At 33.6% G+C, this 15,581-nt stretch overlaps 3 protein-coding genes across 3 annotated transcripts; 2 read left to right on the top strand and 1 right to left on the bottom strand.

Annotated features, from left to right (window-relative positions):
• The first annotated feature begins 243 nt into the window (after positions 1–243).
• LOC115983599 (WAT1-related protein At5g07050-like) lies at positions 244–5,902 on the top strand. Its single transcript, XM_031106317.1, has 7 exons — positions 244–537; positions 2,014–2,076; positions 2,174–2,290; positions 3,296–3,536; positions 5,202–5,360; positions 5,432–5,583; positions 5,698–5,902. Exons 1-7 carry the CDS (start codon positions 305–307, stop codon positions 5,825–5,827), a joined length of 1,095 nt encoding a protein of 364 aa, XP_030962177.1. The 5' UTR covers positions 244–304; the 3' UTR covers positions 5,828–5,902.
• A 736-nt stretch (positions 5,903–6,638) lies between these two features.
• On the top strand, positions 6,639–8,829 carry LOC115983600 (DEAD-box ATP-dependent RNA helicase 15-like). Its single transcript, XM_031106319.1, has 4 exons — positions 6,639–7,581; positions 7,750–7,868; positions 8,332–8,388; positions 8,514–8,829. The coding sequence occupies exons 1-4, from the start codon at positions 7,566–7,568 to the stop codon at positions 8,688–8,690; spliced, it is 369 nt and encodes a 122-aa protein (XP_030962179.1). The 5' UTR covers positions 6,639–7,565; the 3' UTR covers positions 8,691–8,829.
• Positions 8,830–9,500: 671 nt separating this feature from the next.
• LOC115983914 (protein FAR1-RELATED SEQUENCE 5-like) lies at positions 9,501–15,162 on the bottom strand. The gene is made up of 8 exons (XM_031106774.1): positions 14,648–15,162; positions 11,407–13,546; positions 11,214–11,282; positions 10,985–11,077; positions 10,845–10,898; positions 10,647–10,721; positions 9,889–9,970; positions 9,501–9,788 (listed from the first exon to the last, which is right to left on the bottom strand). The coding sequence occupies exons 2-8, from the start codon at positions 13,540–13,542 to the stop codon at positions 9,784–9,786; spliced, it is 2,514 nt and encodes an 837-aa protein (XP_030962634.1). The 5' UTR covers positions 13,543–13,546; positions 14,648–15,162; the 3' UTR covers positions 9,501–9,783.
• Between the last annotated feature and the right edge of the window lie 419 nt (positions 15,163–15,581).

Raw genomic sequence — 15,581 nt, forward strand, 5'->3', positions numbered from 1 at the left:
TATATTTGAAAATAAGCTAGTAATTAAAAAAAAGTTGTCCCAAATACATATTTAAATGAACTAAAGTTGACTAAAAACTAAGCTTATGCTTTCATTCTACAATTGGCTGAAACATAGATAAAGCAATCCCGCTAACCTAGTCACAAAGCACTTGCAAGCCAGACTAAAGTGGAGTCACTGAGGATAGCCAAAAAAAGAAAAGAAAAAGCTGACGTAATATATATTTGCATGAAGAATCTCTTATTAAAAAGCCGATGGAGGTTAGAACCATATGTAAAAGCCCTTCTAATTGAAAACGATCAAAATGGAAGACCTAAAGGAAGAGAGTGTAAGAGGAGGAAGAGGAAGCACTAAGCAAGAGGTGTGCAAAGAGTTGAAACCATATATCTATTGCATATTCTCTTCTTTTTGCTATGCAGGATTCAACATAGTCTCCAAGGTCTATCTAGACAAAGGCATGAGTCTTTATGTGCTTGTTGCCTATGGACATGCATTTGGAACTTTAGCTACTGCTTTTCTTGCATTTCTGTTTGAGAGGTACCCTCTTTCCTTTTTACTCTATTTTTTTTAGAAGTCTTTAATACTCTTCAGTTTATTTCTTCCACTATTTTCTCCATTCTTTTCGGGTCATATATAGTGGACCTAGAACCTTCTTTCTTCCACCAGCTAATAATAGAATTCTCTCTCTCTCTCTCTCTCTCAATTAAATAGGTTTCTTCTTTCTCTCTAAGGTCTGAGTTGATAAGAGGAAGAGGAAGGAAAATGGTAAAATTATTATCAATTTTACTAAAAAAAGCTTTAGAAATTAATAAGAAAATATCATTGGGTACTATTGGCATAATGGTTACTCAAAAAATAATAAGTTCTTGTGGGGTAAGGAACAAGAGCTGAGATTTAAGTTTAAGGTGTGTTTGGTTGGGATGAAAACAAGGAGGATGAAAAATAGGGAGGGGAAAATATGGTGAAAAATGTTGTTTTCTACTGTTTGGTTGAGGAAAGAAAATAGAAGAGACAGAAAATAGGGGAGAAATTTTTCCCTCCGGAGCCCACTTTTTTTATCCACCCAAATTGGGAGGAAAATAAAGAGGGAAAAGTGATGAGAAATACATTTTACACAAATACCCTCATTTTATTACACTCACCTACCCCTCTCACTTTCCTACTATTATATAACAAGGATATAATAGTCAATTTATATAAACTACATTTTCCATCCTCCCCTTTTTCTCTCCAACTAAACAAAAAAGTTTTCCACCCTCCCACTTTTTCACCTCTCCAACCAAATACACATGAGGGAAAACCAAATATTTTCTATCCTCCCACTAATTTTCCATCCTTCTACTTTTCTACTCTTTCAACTAAACGGACCCTAAAAGGAAATTTAACTCAAATATACACTTAAAAATTAAACTAGAGTAGATTTCTATCTCAAAAAAAAAAAAAAATGACAATGAATGTGATAATCATTTTAAAAACATAATAAATAAATGTCTTAATGATATTTAGCAATGGTAGAGTTTTTACAAATTTTATTATATATATAAACTTTACAAACTGATAAATTAGTGATAAAAAAATGTAATTTAAATATCTATTTATTATGTTGATGAAGAAGCAATACACATTCTTTATTATATTATTAGTAGTATATCACTATAGGTTTACATGGTAAAAGTTATAATGTCTCTAGCTACCATCAATTAGAGGAAAGAGAGATAACGGAAGGATGAGAAAAATATACAGATGGCTCGAGGAGGGAGGGGAATCACAATTCATCTGGGAAAAAGAAGCCATCATTTCCTTGCTCCCTATTTTTTTTGAAATCATTCCTTGCTCCCTATTAAATAATAAGAATAATGATGATTTTAATTATTTCAATCATGGGGTAAATCTCATATGAAATTTAATTATAGAAAAAATAAACGAATTTCAATATGAGTATTTGTGTTTCTTATGCATGGAGAGAGGGTATCTTCTCTAGATAATAAACAATTAAAATTTTCTTGCTTGCAGGAAAAATGACAGCAAAATTAGTGTACCAATCTTACGAAATGTCTTCTTCTTGGGTCTGCTGGGGTGAGAAAACTGCCAACCAAATTTAAAAGTCATGGCCATTAATTAAAATTAATTTTGTGTTTAATTCCTTTTTTTTATATTTTAATTTTATATTAAGAGCCGTGTTAGGGAGGACACTATTTTACGCAGGACTAGAACACACTTCACCAGCGTTTGCATCTGCCTTTTCCAACTTAATTCCATCAATTACCGTTATCTTGGCAGTTTTGTGCAGGTATGGATAAAGCATAATTTCTCCTTATTTGTATTTCTCATTCTTGATGGAGATGTAGTTCTTTCGGATTTTATTCTTTTATTTATTATTTATTATTTATTTATTTTTAACTTATTGGAGATATGTTGGTATTGGGCCTTATCCATCTCATGCTTTCAGTCTTTTAATAACCTCCAGCCTCCTGGAGCTTAGAGATAGTGATGAAAATAGGCCCAACCTTTTAACAAAAGAAGCCGCATTTAGAGAGACAATAAGCAGATTTTTAATTTTTTTTTATATAATAATTAGATAGTTATAATCAGAGAGAGAATTTGAATTCTAAATATCATGAACATACTAAGAATTATAAAACTCTTAGCATGAGCAAATTAATTCAAGTACATGTGAAAAAAATAATATAACAATATTAAAAATGAAGCTTACAAACTATTATCTCTTGTTATAATATATATATATATATATATATATATATTCCTCTCAAGAAAAAAAGAAAAAAAAAAAAAATCAGTGCATGACTTGTTGCTTCCCCTTAACTATCATATCAAAATTTAAAAACTCCCCCCTTGGGGAAGGATGACTTTTTGGGACATAACCCACTTTTATACATATTATAAAAATCCAACAAATAGGGTTAAGGCAATACTTAGTTATGCAGAATTAAATTCAAACACTGTTGCATTGACTAATAAAAATATAAACAATATTATATTTTCTAAAAATAATTAAATCCAATTCAACTTTGTGTTTGAATTTATTTTGTAACCCTAATGTACTGTACCCGATTTAGTGTATATCTAAGTTTTTCCTTTAAAATTATGAAGCCACAATCCCAGGCCAATAATTATCACACAAAAGAACCCTAATCCTATTTTTTGGTAAAGGAGTTGGTAATTTCCTGTTACTAGAATATAGCCCTCTCACTGATATATCAGGCCTTTTTCTTTATGCTTTCAAATATTCCAAAATAATCTCTTGATTCGTGAGCAACTAAATTTTGTTATTCAGGATGGAGAAATTACAGATTTCAAAGCGTAGTTCTCAAGCCAAGATATTGGGAACTATTGTAGCATTTGCTGGTGCAACACTGATGATCCTGTACAAGGGTATCGCCTTGATTTCTCTACATAATCACCACTCACATCAATCTGCCAATTCGTCAAAAGTATTCTTAGACAAAGATTCAATAAAAGGTTCCCTCATGCTTGGCGTTTCATACATTTCATTGTCAGCGTTCTACATCTTACAGGTGATCTTCTGGCTTCAGCGTTGAATTAATGCTAAATTTCAACCATTATTTTCATCTACGGTTGGTAGTCTCCAATAAAATATGTTGGCTGTGACAAGAGGTAAATATAATATCCTTATTATTTAGCTAACAAAATATTGTAGTTGCTCTGAAATTAATTAGAGTTTCGGGTGAGTGTCAAGTTGGTCTTTGAATTTCGATAAGAATAATTAATTCTCTGGATATAAGTTTAATGGTAAATCAAAATTTTTGTTTGTATTCACTGTTAAAGCTGATAGATTTAATAAATAACATTCACATCATAAAAATAATATTTCAAAATAATTGATAATGTAGGGGAATAAAATATGTGCATTATGTGATATTGTGATTAGATCGGTTAGCTTTTAACCTAAACTAGTAGCAGGAAAAAAAGTGCTTGTGATAATAAAGTTTTTTTTGGGTAGAATTCGTGATAATAAAGTTGCTTGTCAGGTAGTGGCAAACAGTAAATAAACTTATTCGTGTCTCCCACCCACAATAGATGGGTAGCGCACTTCTCAAAAACAAAAAAAAAAACTTATGCGTCTGTATTATCACCAATAGCACGAGCAAAATGGTTTGTCGGATACAGAACCTGGATTTGGTATTCCATAATTGGGATTTATTAATATATGGTTAAGGCATACCTTAATCGGACTCTCCATAATTAGTCAATATCGTTTGTTTGAGTTTACACAACTTATAGGATTTAGGCTGGGTTTGGATCCAGCTTTTGCGTTTGCGTTTACGTTTCTTCACCTTTTTTTTTTTTTTTCCCTGCTGCTACGCACTTGTTTAGGGAACAACGGCTACTGTTCATGTGAACAGTAGCTGGCAATTGTTGATTTTTCAGTCTTTTTATTAGTTCTGTGGGTCCCGTGAGCAGTATACAGAACCCACAAATCTCACTTTTGAGTAACTTTTTCATTAAAATTGGGTCCCACAATACTATTCACACATTTAAAAATTATTTTGCTACAGTGTTTTCAGTTTTCAGTTTTCAATTTCAACAAAATAAGTTCTATCCAAACAGACCCTTAATTAGCTCAAGTACTTAACTGGTAAATTCTCTAATGATTGAATAAAATATTTGGAGTTCAATTCCCACCTACACCAAAAACTGATTTATGTCTTAGTTTGATAATAAAGAATTATCATTAGGAGCAGATATCATATTTCGAAACTCTCTTAGAAATAAAAAAGAGTTTACACAACTTTAATATTATATAAAAGTGATTTAAATGCATCATGCATTATGTTTGCTAAGTTGTATGATAATCACAAGAAATTTTTTTTTTTAATTTTAATTTTTTGATGTCCTAACTCCTAAGGATATTCATTTAGAAAATATTTTGAATCTCTTTTTATGGGGAAGGATAAAAAAAAAAAAAAAAAAAAAAAAAAAGCTAATTTTTTAGTTTTTTATATTTCACATAAAAGTGGTATCAAAATTTACTTAAAATAATTCATTAACAAATGTCTTATGAACATCAGTTGATTAGACATTTTTTTAATAATTATTTAAAATTTGGTTCCTGATTTTATCTATTAAAAATACTAGAAATTGTTAGCTGAATTATAAAGATAATCATAATTAAGATGATTACAATATTAAAGACTAACGCACATCTATAACTATTGCAGACCATTACAATTAAGATGTATCCAGCACCAATCACACTTACATCTTTAACATGCTTATCGGGTACAATACTCTCCACAATCATGACCGCAAGTTTGGATCATAAAGCTTCGTCATGGAAGTTATCATGGAACATCACCCTACTAGCTCCAATTTATAGTGTAATCTTTTGACTTCACACCAAATTTTACTATTCATATTTACGAAAGCCTAATTATATAGTCTTTTGCAGGGAGTTGTGATATTTGGAATCACAGTATATCTTCAAACATTGGCAATAAGACAAAAAGGGCCAGTTTTCATGACAGCATTTAGACCATTGTCCACAGTAATTGTAGCCATTACAGGTCTATTCCTTTTAGGCGATGCTTTATATTTTGGAGGGTACGTACGTATGTGGATTATTGAGCTAGATTAGTGAAAAATGAGATTTTATAGAAAAAAATAAAAAGTTACAAATGTGGAATAGCAATTCTCATATTTCTACTTTTACTCCAGCGTTATTGGAGCTATGATGATAATTCTTGGTTTGTACGCAACTCTATGGGGGAAGCAAAGAGAGAAGGCAGAGAAGCTGTCGGAGCAAACCATGTCTGTGGAAGGTACTGAAATCAAACAAGAAAAGTAATAGAGGTAAATAAATATATATAGATTGTAATTTCATATAAGTGAAGAATGAAGTAATGTAATTTATATGTTTGAATCAATTTGTCCAATGGCAATAATCACAGAAACCTCTGCCAAAATGGATGCATATATATTAGAGTTATAACAATGTAATTTAAATCTATTATCTACTACATGATAAGGAAATCACGTGAGTGATGCAAAGACATAAATAGGCTATATCAATTGTTAGAATATAGGTCTACTTGCTCAAGGACCAGACTCTTTGTCAAATCTACTTCATTTTTTTTAGTATTGTTATTCTACGTCGATATTATGCATTGTACTTGTGTACTTTAAACCTAGATTCTTAGGCCTATATTGAGGGGTTATTTATTTATTTATTATATATATTATTTTATTTTATAAGTTTGATAGTTACCATAGAGAATGTTAAATTTGAATTCTGGACGTTTTGATTATAATGAAGGAATAACAATTACATTATAAGACTCTATATATAAAATAGGTTATCCCCACCTTTGTTGCACTTATTATGCCCACTTATGCCCACTTATGTTGAGTTGGTTTATGCGGGTGGTGAGTTGAACGAAAAGGATTTAGGTAAAATGTCAGCAGGTAGCTTAATGGGAGTAAGGATTCACATCCAGTGCAATACCTAGGGTATTGCACGGTGTGCAATACCTCAAATCCCAGCCACCCATTTAATCCAATGTCTTCTTATTTTGACACCTCACCAGGACACGCTGGCAATCCGTGTACTCACCCAAACTTTCATTTCAGCTTATTTTTGAATTTCACTGACTCTCTCTCCCATTTTTGAATTTCACTTAAGACTCTTTCTCCTCTCTCTCAATACCTCCGAGCTCTATCCGTCACTCTCCACTCTCTCAACCCCGACTGCGCCTCCACCACTCTCTCAACATTCACGCTTGCTCTCTGCCTCTCCGTCAACCCCGTCTTCACCGCTTCCCGCATACCCACATCAGACCCATAAGCAAAAACAAAGAAAAAATGGCGGCTCACCATCAGAGATCCCGACCCCCAAACACGCACACCCTTTTTAGACCCAGATCAGAGAAAGTAAGGGTTGGGGTTTGGGGAGAATCGGGTTAGGGTTTGATGCTTTTTCATGTTAGATCTATGTAGGGATATGAGATTGAGAGTGAAAGAAAGAGAGTTTGGTCGAAGGAGACAAGAAGCCACCATCGGAGGTGGTGGTTGTGATGAAAATTATCCTTGCCGATTTGGGCGGGCTTGTTTCAGAGAGAGACCACCACTCGGTAGGGTTTTCTTTTATCTCTATTATTTTTAATAAACTCTGTTTTCTTTTATCTCTATTTTTTAATTCTGTTTTCTGTTTTTTGGTTTTTAGCTTAGGAATTGAAATCAAGTCTTATATTGCTTGCAATTTTTGTCAATTGTTTAAAAATGCTTGATACAAAAATAGTGATTGTGGAATTAAAAATGCTTTCTCTGGCATTAAAATCTATCAACGTGATACAAAAACAGTATATTAGAACTGTACATCTTTTTCTCATTGGGGCTGAATTTAGTTCTGTTCTCTCTTTTTTGGGGTTTTAGCTTAGGAATTGAAATCAAGTCTTAATTCTGCTATTATTGTTATTGTGGTTGTTGTTGTTGTTGTTGGAACACCTGGAAAAATATTGGCTCTGGCAAGGGATAAAGATCTTGGATTGAAGAATGTGAGGCATTTTATTCTTGATGAGTGTGATAAGATGCTAGAATCACTGGGTATGGTCTTCTTATTCTTCTGCCTTTTATCCCCTTGTTTATGTGAATTAGTTCTGACATGTGATACTTTGCAATTCTCTTGTTCTCTTTACAGTGTATTGCATTGTTTGCGATAATAATTTTCTTATTTTAAGCCTTCTGTTGTCCATGTTCTTGTATGTTTTACAGACATGAGGAGAGATGTGCAGGAGATCTTCAAGATGACTCCTCATGACAAGCAAGTTATGATGTTTTCAGCAACTCTCAGTAAAGAGATCCGCCCTGTTTGCAAAAAATTTATGCAAGAGGTGTGATAAGGCATCATAAAGTTATGATATTCTTTGTATTTATAAATGTCATGTCATTGCCTTGTTGGTTGTGTCAATTGTGCGGTTTTGTGGCTTAGGTTTCAATTTGTCATGCAAGGGAATGAATTTGTAGTTGTAGTACTAGCAATATTTTTAGTTTTTCCTACTTCTAGTCTGAATTTTCTTTGGGCGTAACCATTTCTCTTGATCCTTTTGGTTATATATGGTTGGGTGATTGTGTTTGTGGGGCCTTGGTGAGGATATTGGTTCCACTTCTTATTTCTTGGGTAGGAGCTGGATGTTTCTACCATTTGAGAGATGAGTACGTTCAATCAATACATCGTAGTTCAGAAGGATTGACTTTTTGGATTGCCAGTTATTTGTTTATCTATTGTTGTTGAGTTTTGGTTGCTGTAGAAGATGGTATTTTGATGCACTTTATATTGACACTCGTTTTTTTCAGCCAATGGAAATTTATGTTGATGATGAGACCAAGTTGACTCTTCACGGTCTTGTACAGGGTATCTTCGATGCTTTTTTTTTTTTTTTTTTTTTTTTTTTTTTTTTTTGCAATATTTTTGTTTCATCAGTTGACTGTCTCTTGCTCATTCAACTAATGCACATTTTCATTGTCTCTCTGTGCAGCACTACATTTTATTGAACGAGGCAGAGAAAAACCGCAAATTGAATGACCTTCTTGACGCATTGGACTTCAATCAGGTTGTCATTTTTGTCAAGAGTGTGACCAGAGCTGCTGAGCTGAACAAGTTACTTACGAGTGGGACCAGAGCTGCTGAGTTGAACAAGTTACTTTGTTCATGATTTTTACTTTTATTTTTCATATTTTTATTGTATGGGGAAAACACTTAGATGGCTGAGTTTTTTGCTTTGTCAAGTTAAGATTAACAGACAAAATCGTGTAATATTTTCCACACAAAGGTGATATAAATATGTATTTTACTTTCTATTTGTTCCACTATTTGTTCCTTACAGACCTTAATTTGGTACATACCAGTACTTGAATGTCTCCAAAACATCTTGTCCTCCTTAAAAAAACAAGGAGGGGTGGTATAGATTTATAATAATGCTGGGATTCCAGTTATTAGCGAATGACTCAACAAAGTCAGCCACAGTTTTCAAATTTGAGCCAACAACTCCCTGATATTTAGAAGTGCTAGGGAACCAAGCTGGGTGGTAAAGTTATGCTCAAACTTGTTCCTATCATCCACCAACCTTGATGTGTTAATGGATTGTTGTAAATGATATTCTTCCAAGTCTAAGATTGGTGAGGGTTGGGTTTGCAGTCCTGGAGAGGATTTTCAGGGAAGTATTTAGCTAACAAGGAGTTGGGATGGTAAACCATTCACCAAAATTCCACAATTCCAAGAAGTATTTAGACCACCTGAACGTGCGCCAAGCTCCACAATTCCTCATTCTCATCCTGTGCTTTTCCTGTCTTTATCTCTTTCATTTTTTTTTTTCTTTTACACACGACAGAATGAGACACTCAATAGCACCAAATCTAATATGAAATTGGAAATCTCTCATTCATTCTAGCATGTACTAACAAATTTAGGAAACCAAAGTTAGGGTATGAAGAGACATTGCATTTAAAAATATTAATCACTTGCATATATAATTAATATTTAACTAGAAGTTACTCAAACATGCACTTGTACAATCTAACATATTTAACATGTTTGACTAACTTTTTTAGTTACAAAAATTATCCAAAAAATTTGCTACATGTGCAATCAGTTGTCTAAATAAGTTAGATTTGCTGTCCAAGAAACTGTCCAAGGCAAAGCTGTCCAAAAATGCTGTCCATTGTGCAATATGCTACCATGTCCACTGTGCAATATACTATCAAACAAACTGTCCAAAAAATGTTATCCATCATACTGCAAAATCAATATTAACCTGAAAATATGTCAAAAAAATCAAGTTACATTTTAAACTTGAACAAACATAAGAAAATTTCACTATAATTGAACTTACCATTTATTAGTTTTTTACATACCAAAAAAGTGTTGTGTTTCCAAGCAAGCATTTGTATTTTCAACACATGGAGTTAGTCCATAATTGAACCTAACTTCATTTTCCTGTGTATATATATAAACAAATAAGTTTATTCATTTGGTAAGTAAAGAGGATATAAACACATGGATTTATTTTTTACTTGACCAATATTCATTTGGTGAATAAGAATTAAAACTAAATATTTTAAATTTGAGAGACCAAAACCAAACTTGCCTTAACCAAAAATATAAGTCACTCACCAAATTGTTATAGGTGGAACTCACATAAAAGGTCAATCAGGAATGATGGAGTTACTCACCATAGGCCAAGCCACTCACACAAAAGGTCAGTCAGGAATGATGGAGTTACTCACCACAGGCCAAGCCACTCACACAAAAGGCAAGTCACTCACCACAGGCCAAGCCAAAACCCAAATCACCCATTGCCAGGTATGCATAGCCGAGAGACAATCAATAACCAGCCACACCCAAATCATCCATCGCTATCAACCATCAAAGAGCCAACCCAAATCACTAGTCATCAAGACAACACACAGCCAAGCAATAACAATATCCCAACCCATCAACTACCTGACTGGCAGCCAAGACCCACTTAAACACATAAAGCCACTTCAACAGAAACCACTTCAACAGAAACTTCATAATACAAACCAATTAGAAAAACAAACTTCAAATCTAACAAGTTCATGAAAAAAAAAAGTAAAGAAGATAGTCATTTAAAACAACGTTTACATTTTACCTGACAAACAGCTGCATCATTTGATACTTGAGACAATGATGGAGTTAATTGAGACAATGATGGAGTTAATGGTGCCTATGTAAACACAATGATTATAAGAGAAATAATTTACGAAATCATTTAATTACTAATAATTGCAAAACAAGTAAACATGTAAGTTTTTTCAAAATTTCATGTATGAAAACATTTACATTTTACCTGACTAACATCCACAGGATTTGATACTTGAGACAACAATGGAGTTAATGGTGCCTACGTAATTACAATAATTATAAGAGAGAGTTTAAGAAATCATCTAATTACTTATAAATGCAAAACATGTAAACAAGTATGTTTACCCTTAAGAATGACGTGAAACTAGTTTGGTAACTATGAATTGGTCCCAATTCAGATGTCATCATTGGCGTGGAAAAAGTGACAGGATAAGTCCGCTATATCACAAAAAAGAAAACTTTATTAATAAATTCACAAATAAAAAGGCAAATGTAGTACAACCTCCACCTTCACAAATTATTAAGTTATTTCACTACAAATAAAAAAATAAAAAAAAAAAAAAAAATCTCTTACTTGATGCGAATAATGTTCTCTATGTGAGTCATAATTATTGTTTTGCATGTTAGGAGCAAAACTAGGTACCTATATGAGAAAATTTATATATATTATTATTAACCATAACAATATAAAAGTTTACAAACACTAGAAACTTAGTAAGGGATAAAAAAAAATAAATAAAATTTACTTTGGAAAACCATTGACTAACCTCATCATTTACTTCAACTCTACCCCTTTTTTTGGTTTGCTTCTCAACCCAACTTTTCTTTCGTTTTCCACCCTTGCGACCTTCTTTTTTCTTAAGACCTTTTGCTCTTTCAACCAAATCTTTCAAATGTTGGTTAGGATCAAGATTTTCTGCACCACTACATAATGACATTTGATGGGGCAATTGATGACCACCCATATTTTTTGCTACAATGTCTTCAACCTTCTTTTCATATTCTTCTATCATCTTCTCTATTAAAGCAAATGCCTCTTCATTGTCTGCCGCTCGAGAAGCTAATCGTACCAACTTAGGACATAATCTTCTATATCGCTGTGTAACACTCAAGTTGATATCTTCTTCCACATAGGTTCTCCTATTGTCCAAGATACATCCACTTTTTGCCTCTCTTGTCCATCTTTTCAAAATGTACATATTAGGAATTGTCTTTATATCAAGAAAGTCAAAAACTTTTAAAACATGACAACATAAAATCCCAACAATTTCAAACTTTCTACAACTACATGAAAATGTCTTATCTGCAGTGTCATAAGAGACTATGAACTCACCAGGCTTATGCATAAACTCAATAGTGTATGTATGCACTAACAAGTCCTCTTGGCGATTTTTTATCCTTGTAGCTGATGCAAGGTCATATTGATCTTGAAGCATTCGAAATATTACAGGTGTGTACACTTGTACTGCTTGCTTCAACAATGGAGAATTTTTTAAGCTCAACTGGGGAAATTTTTGCCTTGCATTAAATTCAGCTCGTAACTCTCTTTCTCGTTTTTGCTCAATCACCCGATCAAAGTGTTCAAAAAATTCTGCCACATCCAAATCAGGTCTCAAGTAGTCTTTCAAATCTCCATTCAAGCTTTCACTAAGTTGGGTACTTTGTATTCCCAATGTAAATTCATTCTTCATATAACACCTTGCCCATTTTCCTTTCAATTTGTAGATAGTATCCAACCAACTACGATCATGTATAGCATATGTGTCAATCATGTCCTCCCAAGTTTTTTCAAATTCAATTTCATCATTAAACTCAAACATACAAGTTTTAAAAACTTGAAGAAAAGAAGAGCCATCCTTCATCAAATTCCCCAAATGTTTTATCCCATTTTGCATTATGTGCCAAGTACATAACCCATGGTAAGTGTTAGGCATTACCTCACTCAATGCTTTTGCCATTGCGGGATCTTGATCCGTAAAAATTGTTTTAGGCCTTTTACCTCCATGTGCAACTAAGAAGGTTTCAAACAGCCACTTAAATGATTCTGCCGTTTCATCATATAAAAGAGCAGCCCCAAAAACCGTTAACCCTCTATGATGATTGAAACCGGTAAACACCCCTAAGGGTCTTAGCTCTTTATTAGTACCATATGTAGTGTCAAATGTCATCACATCACCAAAATTAGCATAATCAATAATCATTCTAGCATCAGCCCGAAAAATGTTTGTAATTTGCTCAACATTATCTAATTGTACTGCATATTGGAAAGATGGATTTGTAGTCAATTGTTTCTGAAAGTATCCTAATAAGCATGCAGCTTGACCGTATATCAAATTTTTTTGCCGTCTTGTTCTAAGATAATTTTGCTGATCAATCTCAGTAAATCCAAGATTAGCTCTCCCACCAGCCTCTCTACTCATTAACTCAAGTGCTGCTTTTGGCTTGATTCCAGAAGAGGATGCTAACTCAATCAATCCTGCATGAACTTCTGAGATTTTCCGTTGAGATCTCATCATATAAACTGTTTCTGATAGATGAAGAGTGTGATTATGTTCTTCAATAAAATCAGTCACTTTATACTTTCCAGTTTCTCGCACTAATGAAACATACAGCTTTACAGGACAATTAGTCCTTGTATCGTCTCGGTTACGAGTGCGAATCATATCTTCTTTTTCTGAACCTCGAATGCCCTGCTTTGCACATACAAATCCCCTTGATGTTATCTTTCCATCCTTCTTACTTTTATTTATGTAATGCTTTCTAACATCAAAGCCCATTCGCCTTCCATATTTTAGCCAAAATTCCCATGCATCTTCTAATGTATCAAATTCCATACCAGCTCTAGGACTCAAATCTTCATTGTCATCCATGACTCTAGGACTCAAATCTTCATTGGCATCCATGACACTATGCAATGAATTAAACAATACTCCTATAATTAACAAACAAATGTACAAAATATCAACTATTATAAAAATAGAAGAATGAATGTTTTTCATTAAAAATCAAAGCTGAAAATTTTTGTACAAATATTGTGCTTATCATATATAAGAATTACAAAAAACCAATATATGATCATGAGAGATGATGACCCTAATTGGGTAGTTTCAAGCTAAATTTTTTTAAGAAACTGTTAACTGTGTATCATGACAAACTTTCAATTATCAAAATTTTCTATCCCTATGACAATTAAATTTTTATCACTATATTTTGACTGCAAACTTGAAAGGCAAAGATCAAAACACTATAGTTTAAATACAATGAGGACCTAAAAGCATAGAATTCATGAAGAAAACCAAAGGATAGAAACTTATATAGGACAAGGAAACAATGAAAAACACATTAACAATTCACAAGTGATACTTCAAATTAGAATGTAAAAGACATCAGTAAAGTTATTGAGGACGATTTGTATTCATTGATCTTTGAGAGAGAATAAAGTCATAAATGATAAGATTTTGATTTATTTTGATAAGACCTCTACTGGTGGGACAAACAGAATTACTAAAATCGTCTAAAAATCTTAAAAGACTTAAAAGGAGGTCATTTCAGGGCTAGTTGGAAGCAAAGCAATTCTGGTATCAGGGGTTCAATGTAGCCATTGAGTATTGACACTAACCTACATGGTCATTGACTCATGTACAATTTCCACCCTAACCCACAATTATTTTTGCAATATCAACACCTTAATTCAAGATTAACTTGTAATGCCCATCCCAATATCTAATACCAGTATTAAAATGCAAAATTTAGTAAAGGCCCACTTGGGTGAACATTGGTATCAAAAAGTAACTTTTTTCAACTCAAATTATATTTTGCCTAAATATTCCAATGGATAGGGAGATTTAACCAAAAATAAAAATGATGATTTTCTTTTGGCTATAAGAAATAACAAATACATATCTTGGGCAAGATTAGAAAGTCAGCTCATTAAGGAAAAGAATAAAGAGTATGCCTTTCAAAGAAGAAGAAGAAAACAAAACCCGGTATTTGAGTTGCTGAACTCACCGAGTGGAAAGGGCGAGTCCTAGATCGAGATTGAAGCGTGCATGGTGGAAAGAAGCAGAGGAGTTTGAGGTTGTTCTTCTGACTTCTGTCTTTCTGTGTTCTGTTCTTGTCTTGCTTGATCTTCTTCTATGTTGGGGATGGACCCGTGGTGACTATCACAAAGGCATTTGGCTTCAGAGAGACCTCCACTCCATGAGAGTTGGGACTTGGGACAGCTTCACACACGAGATAGAGGGAGTGTGAGCGTTAGGGGGTTTGGTTTCAAATGCTAAGTTTCAGTGTTTGGGTATGAGCTGGGTCTGCTGTGACAATGGATTGAAGGAGAGGCAGAGAATGGGTTGAAGGAGAGGCAGAGACGGCAGCTGCGCAGGGGAGAGAGGAAAAAATTTGATTTTCTGTTTGGTTACTCAAGACTTTTACCAGAACATTGGGCGGGCTGAATACAGTGGGCGGGCTGTGAAATATTTTAAGGGTAAAATTGTCTTTTTCTATTTGGTGAGGTGTCAAAATAAGAAGACATTGGATTAAATGGGTGGCTGGGATTTGAGGTATTGCACACCGTGCAATACCCTAGGTATTGCACTGGATGTGAATCCATGGGAGTAATAATATATTATGTTTATCATAACCAATAAGAAGAGCACTGTCAAGAAGAGCACTGTCCTTGACAGTAGACAAGACATCACAACACTACTGTCACTACACAAGGGCCAACTTGGCCAACTCACAACCATTAAAAAAAAAAAAAAAAAATCTCATTCAATGGTCAATGCTTGCTAGCTGTAGTCCATGTCCATCACTCACTCGGTTCACTCCATTGTCCAGAGCCAAAGCACAAAATGCACAATACAATCAATTATACAAACAAACCTGGCAAGTGAAACCTGAAAGTTTAGTTGAGTTCCTCTACTTCTCTAAGTTCCTCTCTTGCGCC

Source organism: Quercus lobata, chromosome 4, assembly GCF_001633185.2.
Source record: "Quercus lobata isolate SW786 chromosome 4, ValleyOak3.0 Primary Assembly, whole genome shotgun sequence".
NCBI classification, from domain to species: domain Eukaryota; kingdom Viridiplantae; phylum Streptophyta; class Magnoliopsida; order Fagales; family Fagaceae; genus Quercus; species Quercus lobata.

What these genes read in the sequence shown, in the direction of transcription:
- LOC115983599 (XM_031106317.1), top strand. Translation starts at nt 305, where the DNA reads ATGGAAGACCTAAAGGAAGAGAGTGTAAGAGGAGGAAGAGGAAGCACT. An exon ending in CAGCGTTCTACATCTTACAG is followed by an intron (nt 3,537 to 5,201) that starts GTGATCTTCTGG and finishes TAACTATTGCAG; the next exon opens with ACCATTACAATTAAGATGTA. An exon ending in GATGCTTTATATTTTGGAGG is followed by an intron (nt 5,584 to 5,697) that starts GTACGTACGTAT and finishes CTTTTACTCCAG; the next exon opens with CGTTATTGGAGCTATGATGA.
- LOC115983600 (XM_031106319.1), top strand. An exon ending in GCAAAAAATTTATGCAAGAG is followed by an intron (nt 7,869 to 8,331) that starts GTGTGATAAGGC and finishes CGTTTTTTTCAG; the next exon opens with CCAATGGAAATTTATGTTGA. An exon ending in CTCTTCACGGTCTTGTACAG is followed by an intron (nt 8,389 to 8,513) that starts GGTATCTTCGAT and finishes CTCTCTGTGCAG; the next exon opens with CACTACATTTTATTGAACGA.
- LOC115983914 (XM_031106774.1), bottom strand. Translation starts at nt 13,542, where the DNA reads ATGGATGCCAATGAAGATTTGAGTCCTAGAGTCATGGATGACAATGAA. An exon ending in GAGAACATTATTCGCATCAA is followed by an intron (nt 11,078 to 11,213) that starts GTAAGAGATTTT and finishes TTTGTGATATAG; the next exon opens with CGGACTTATCCTGTCACTTT. An exon ending in ATGATGCAGCTGTTTGTCAG is followed by an intron (nt 9,971 to 10,646) that starts GTAAAATGTAAA and finishes ATATATACACAG; the next exon opens with GAAAATGAAGTTAGGTTCAA.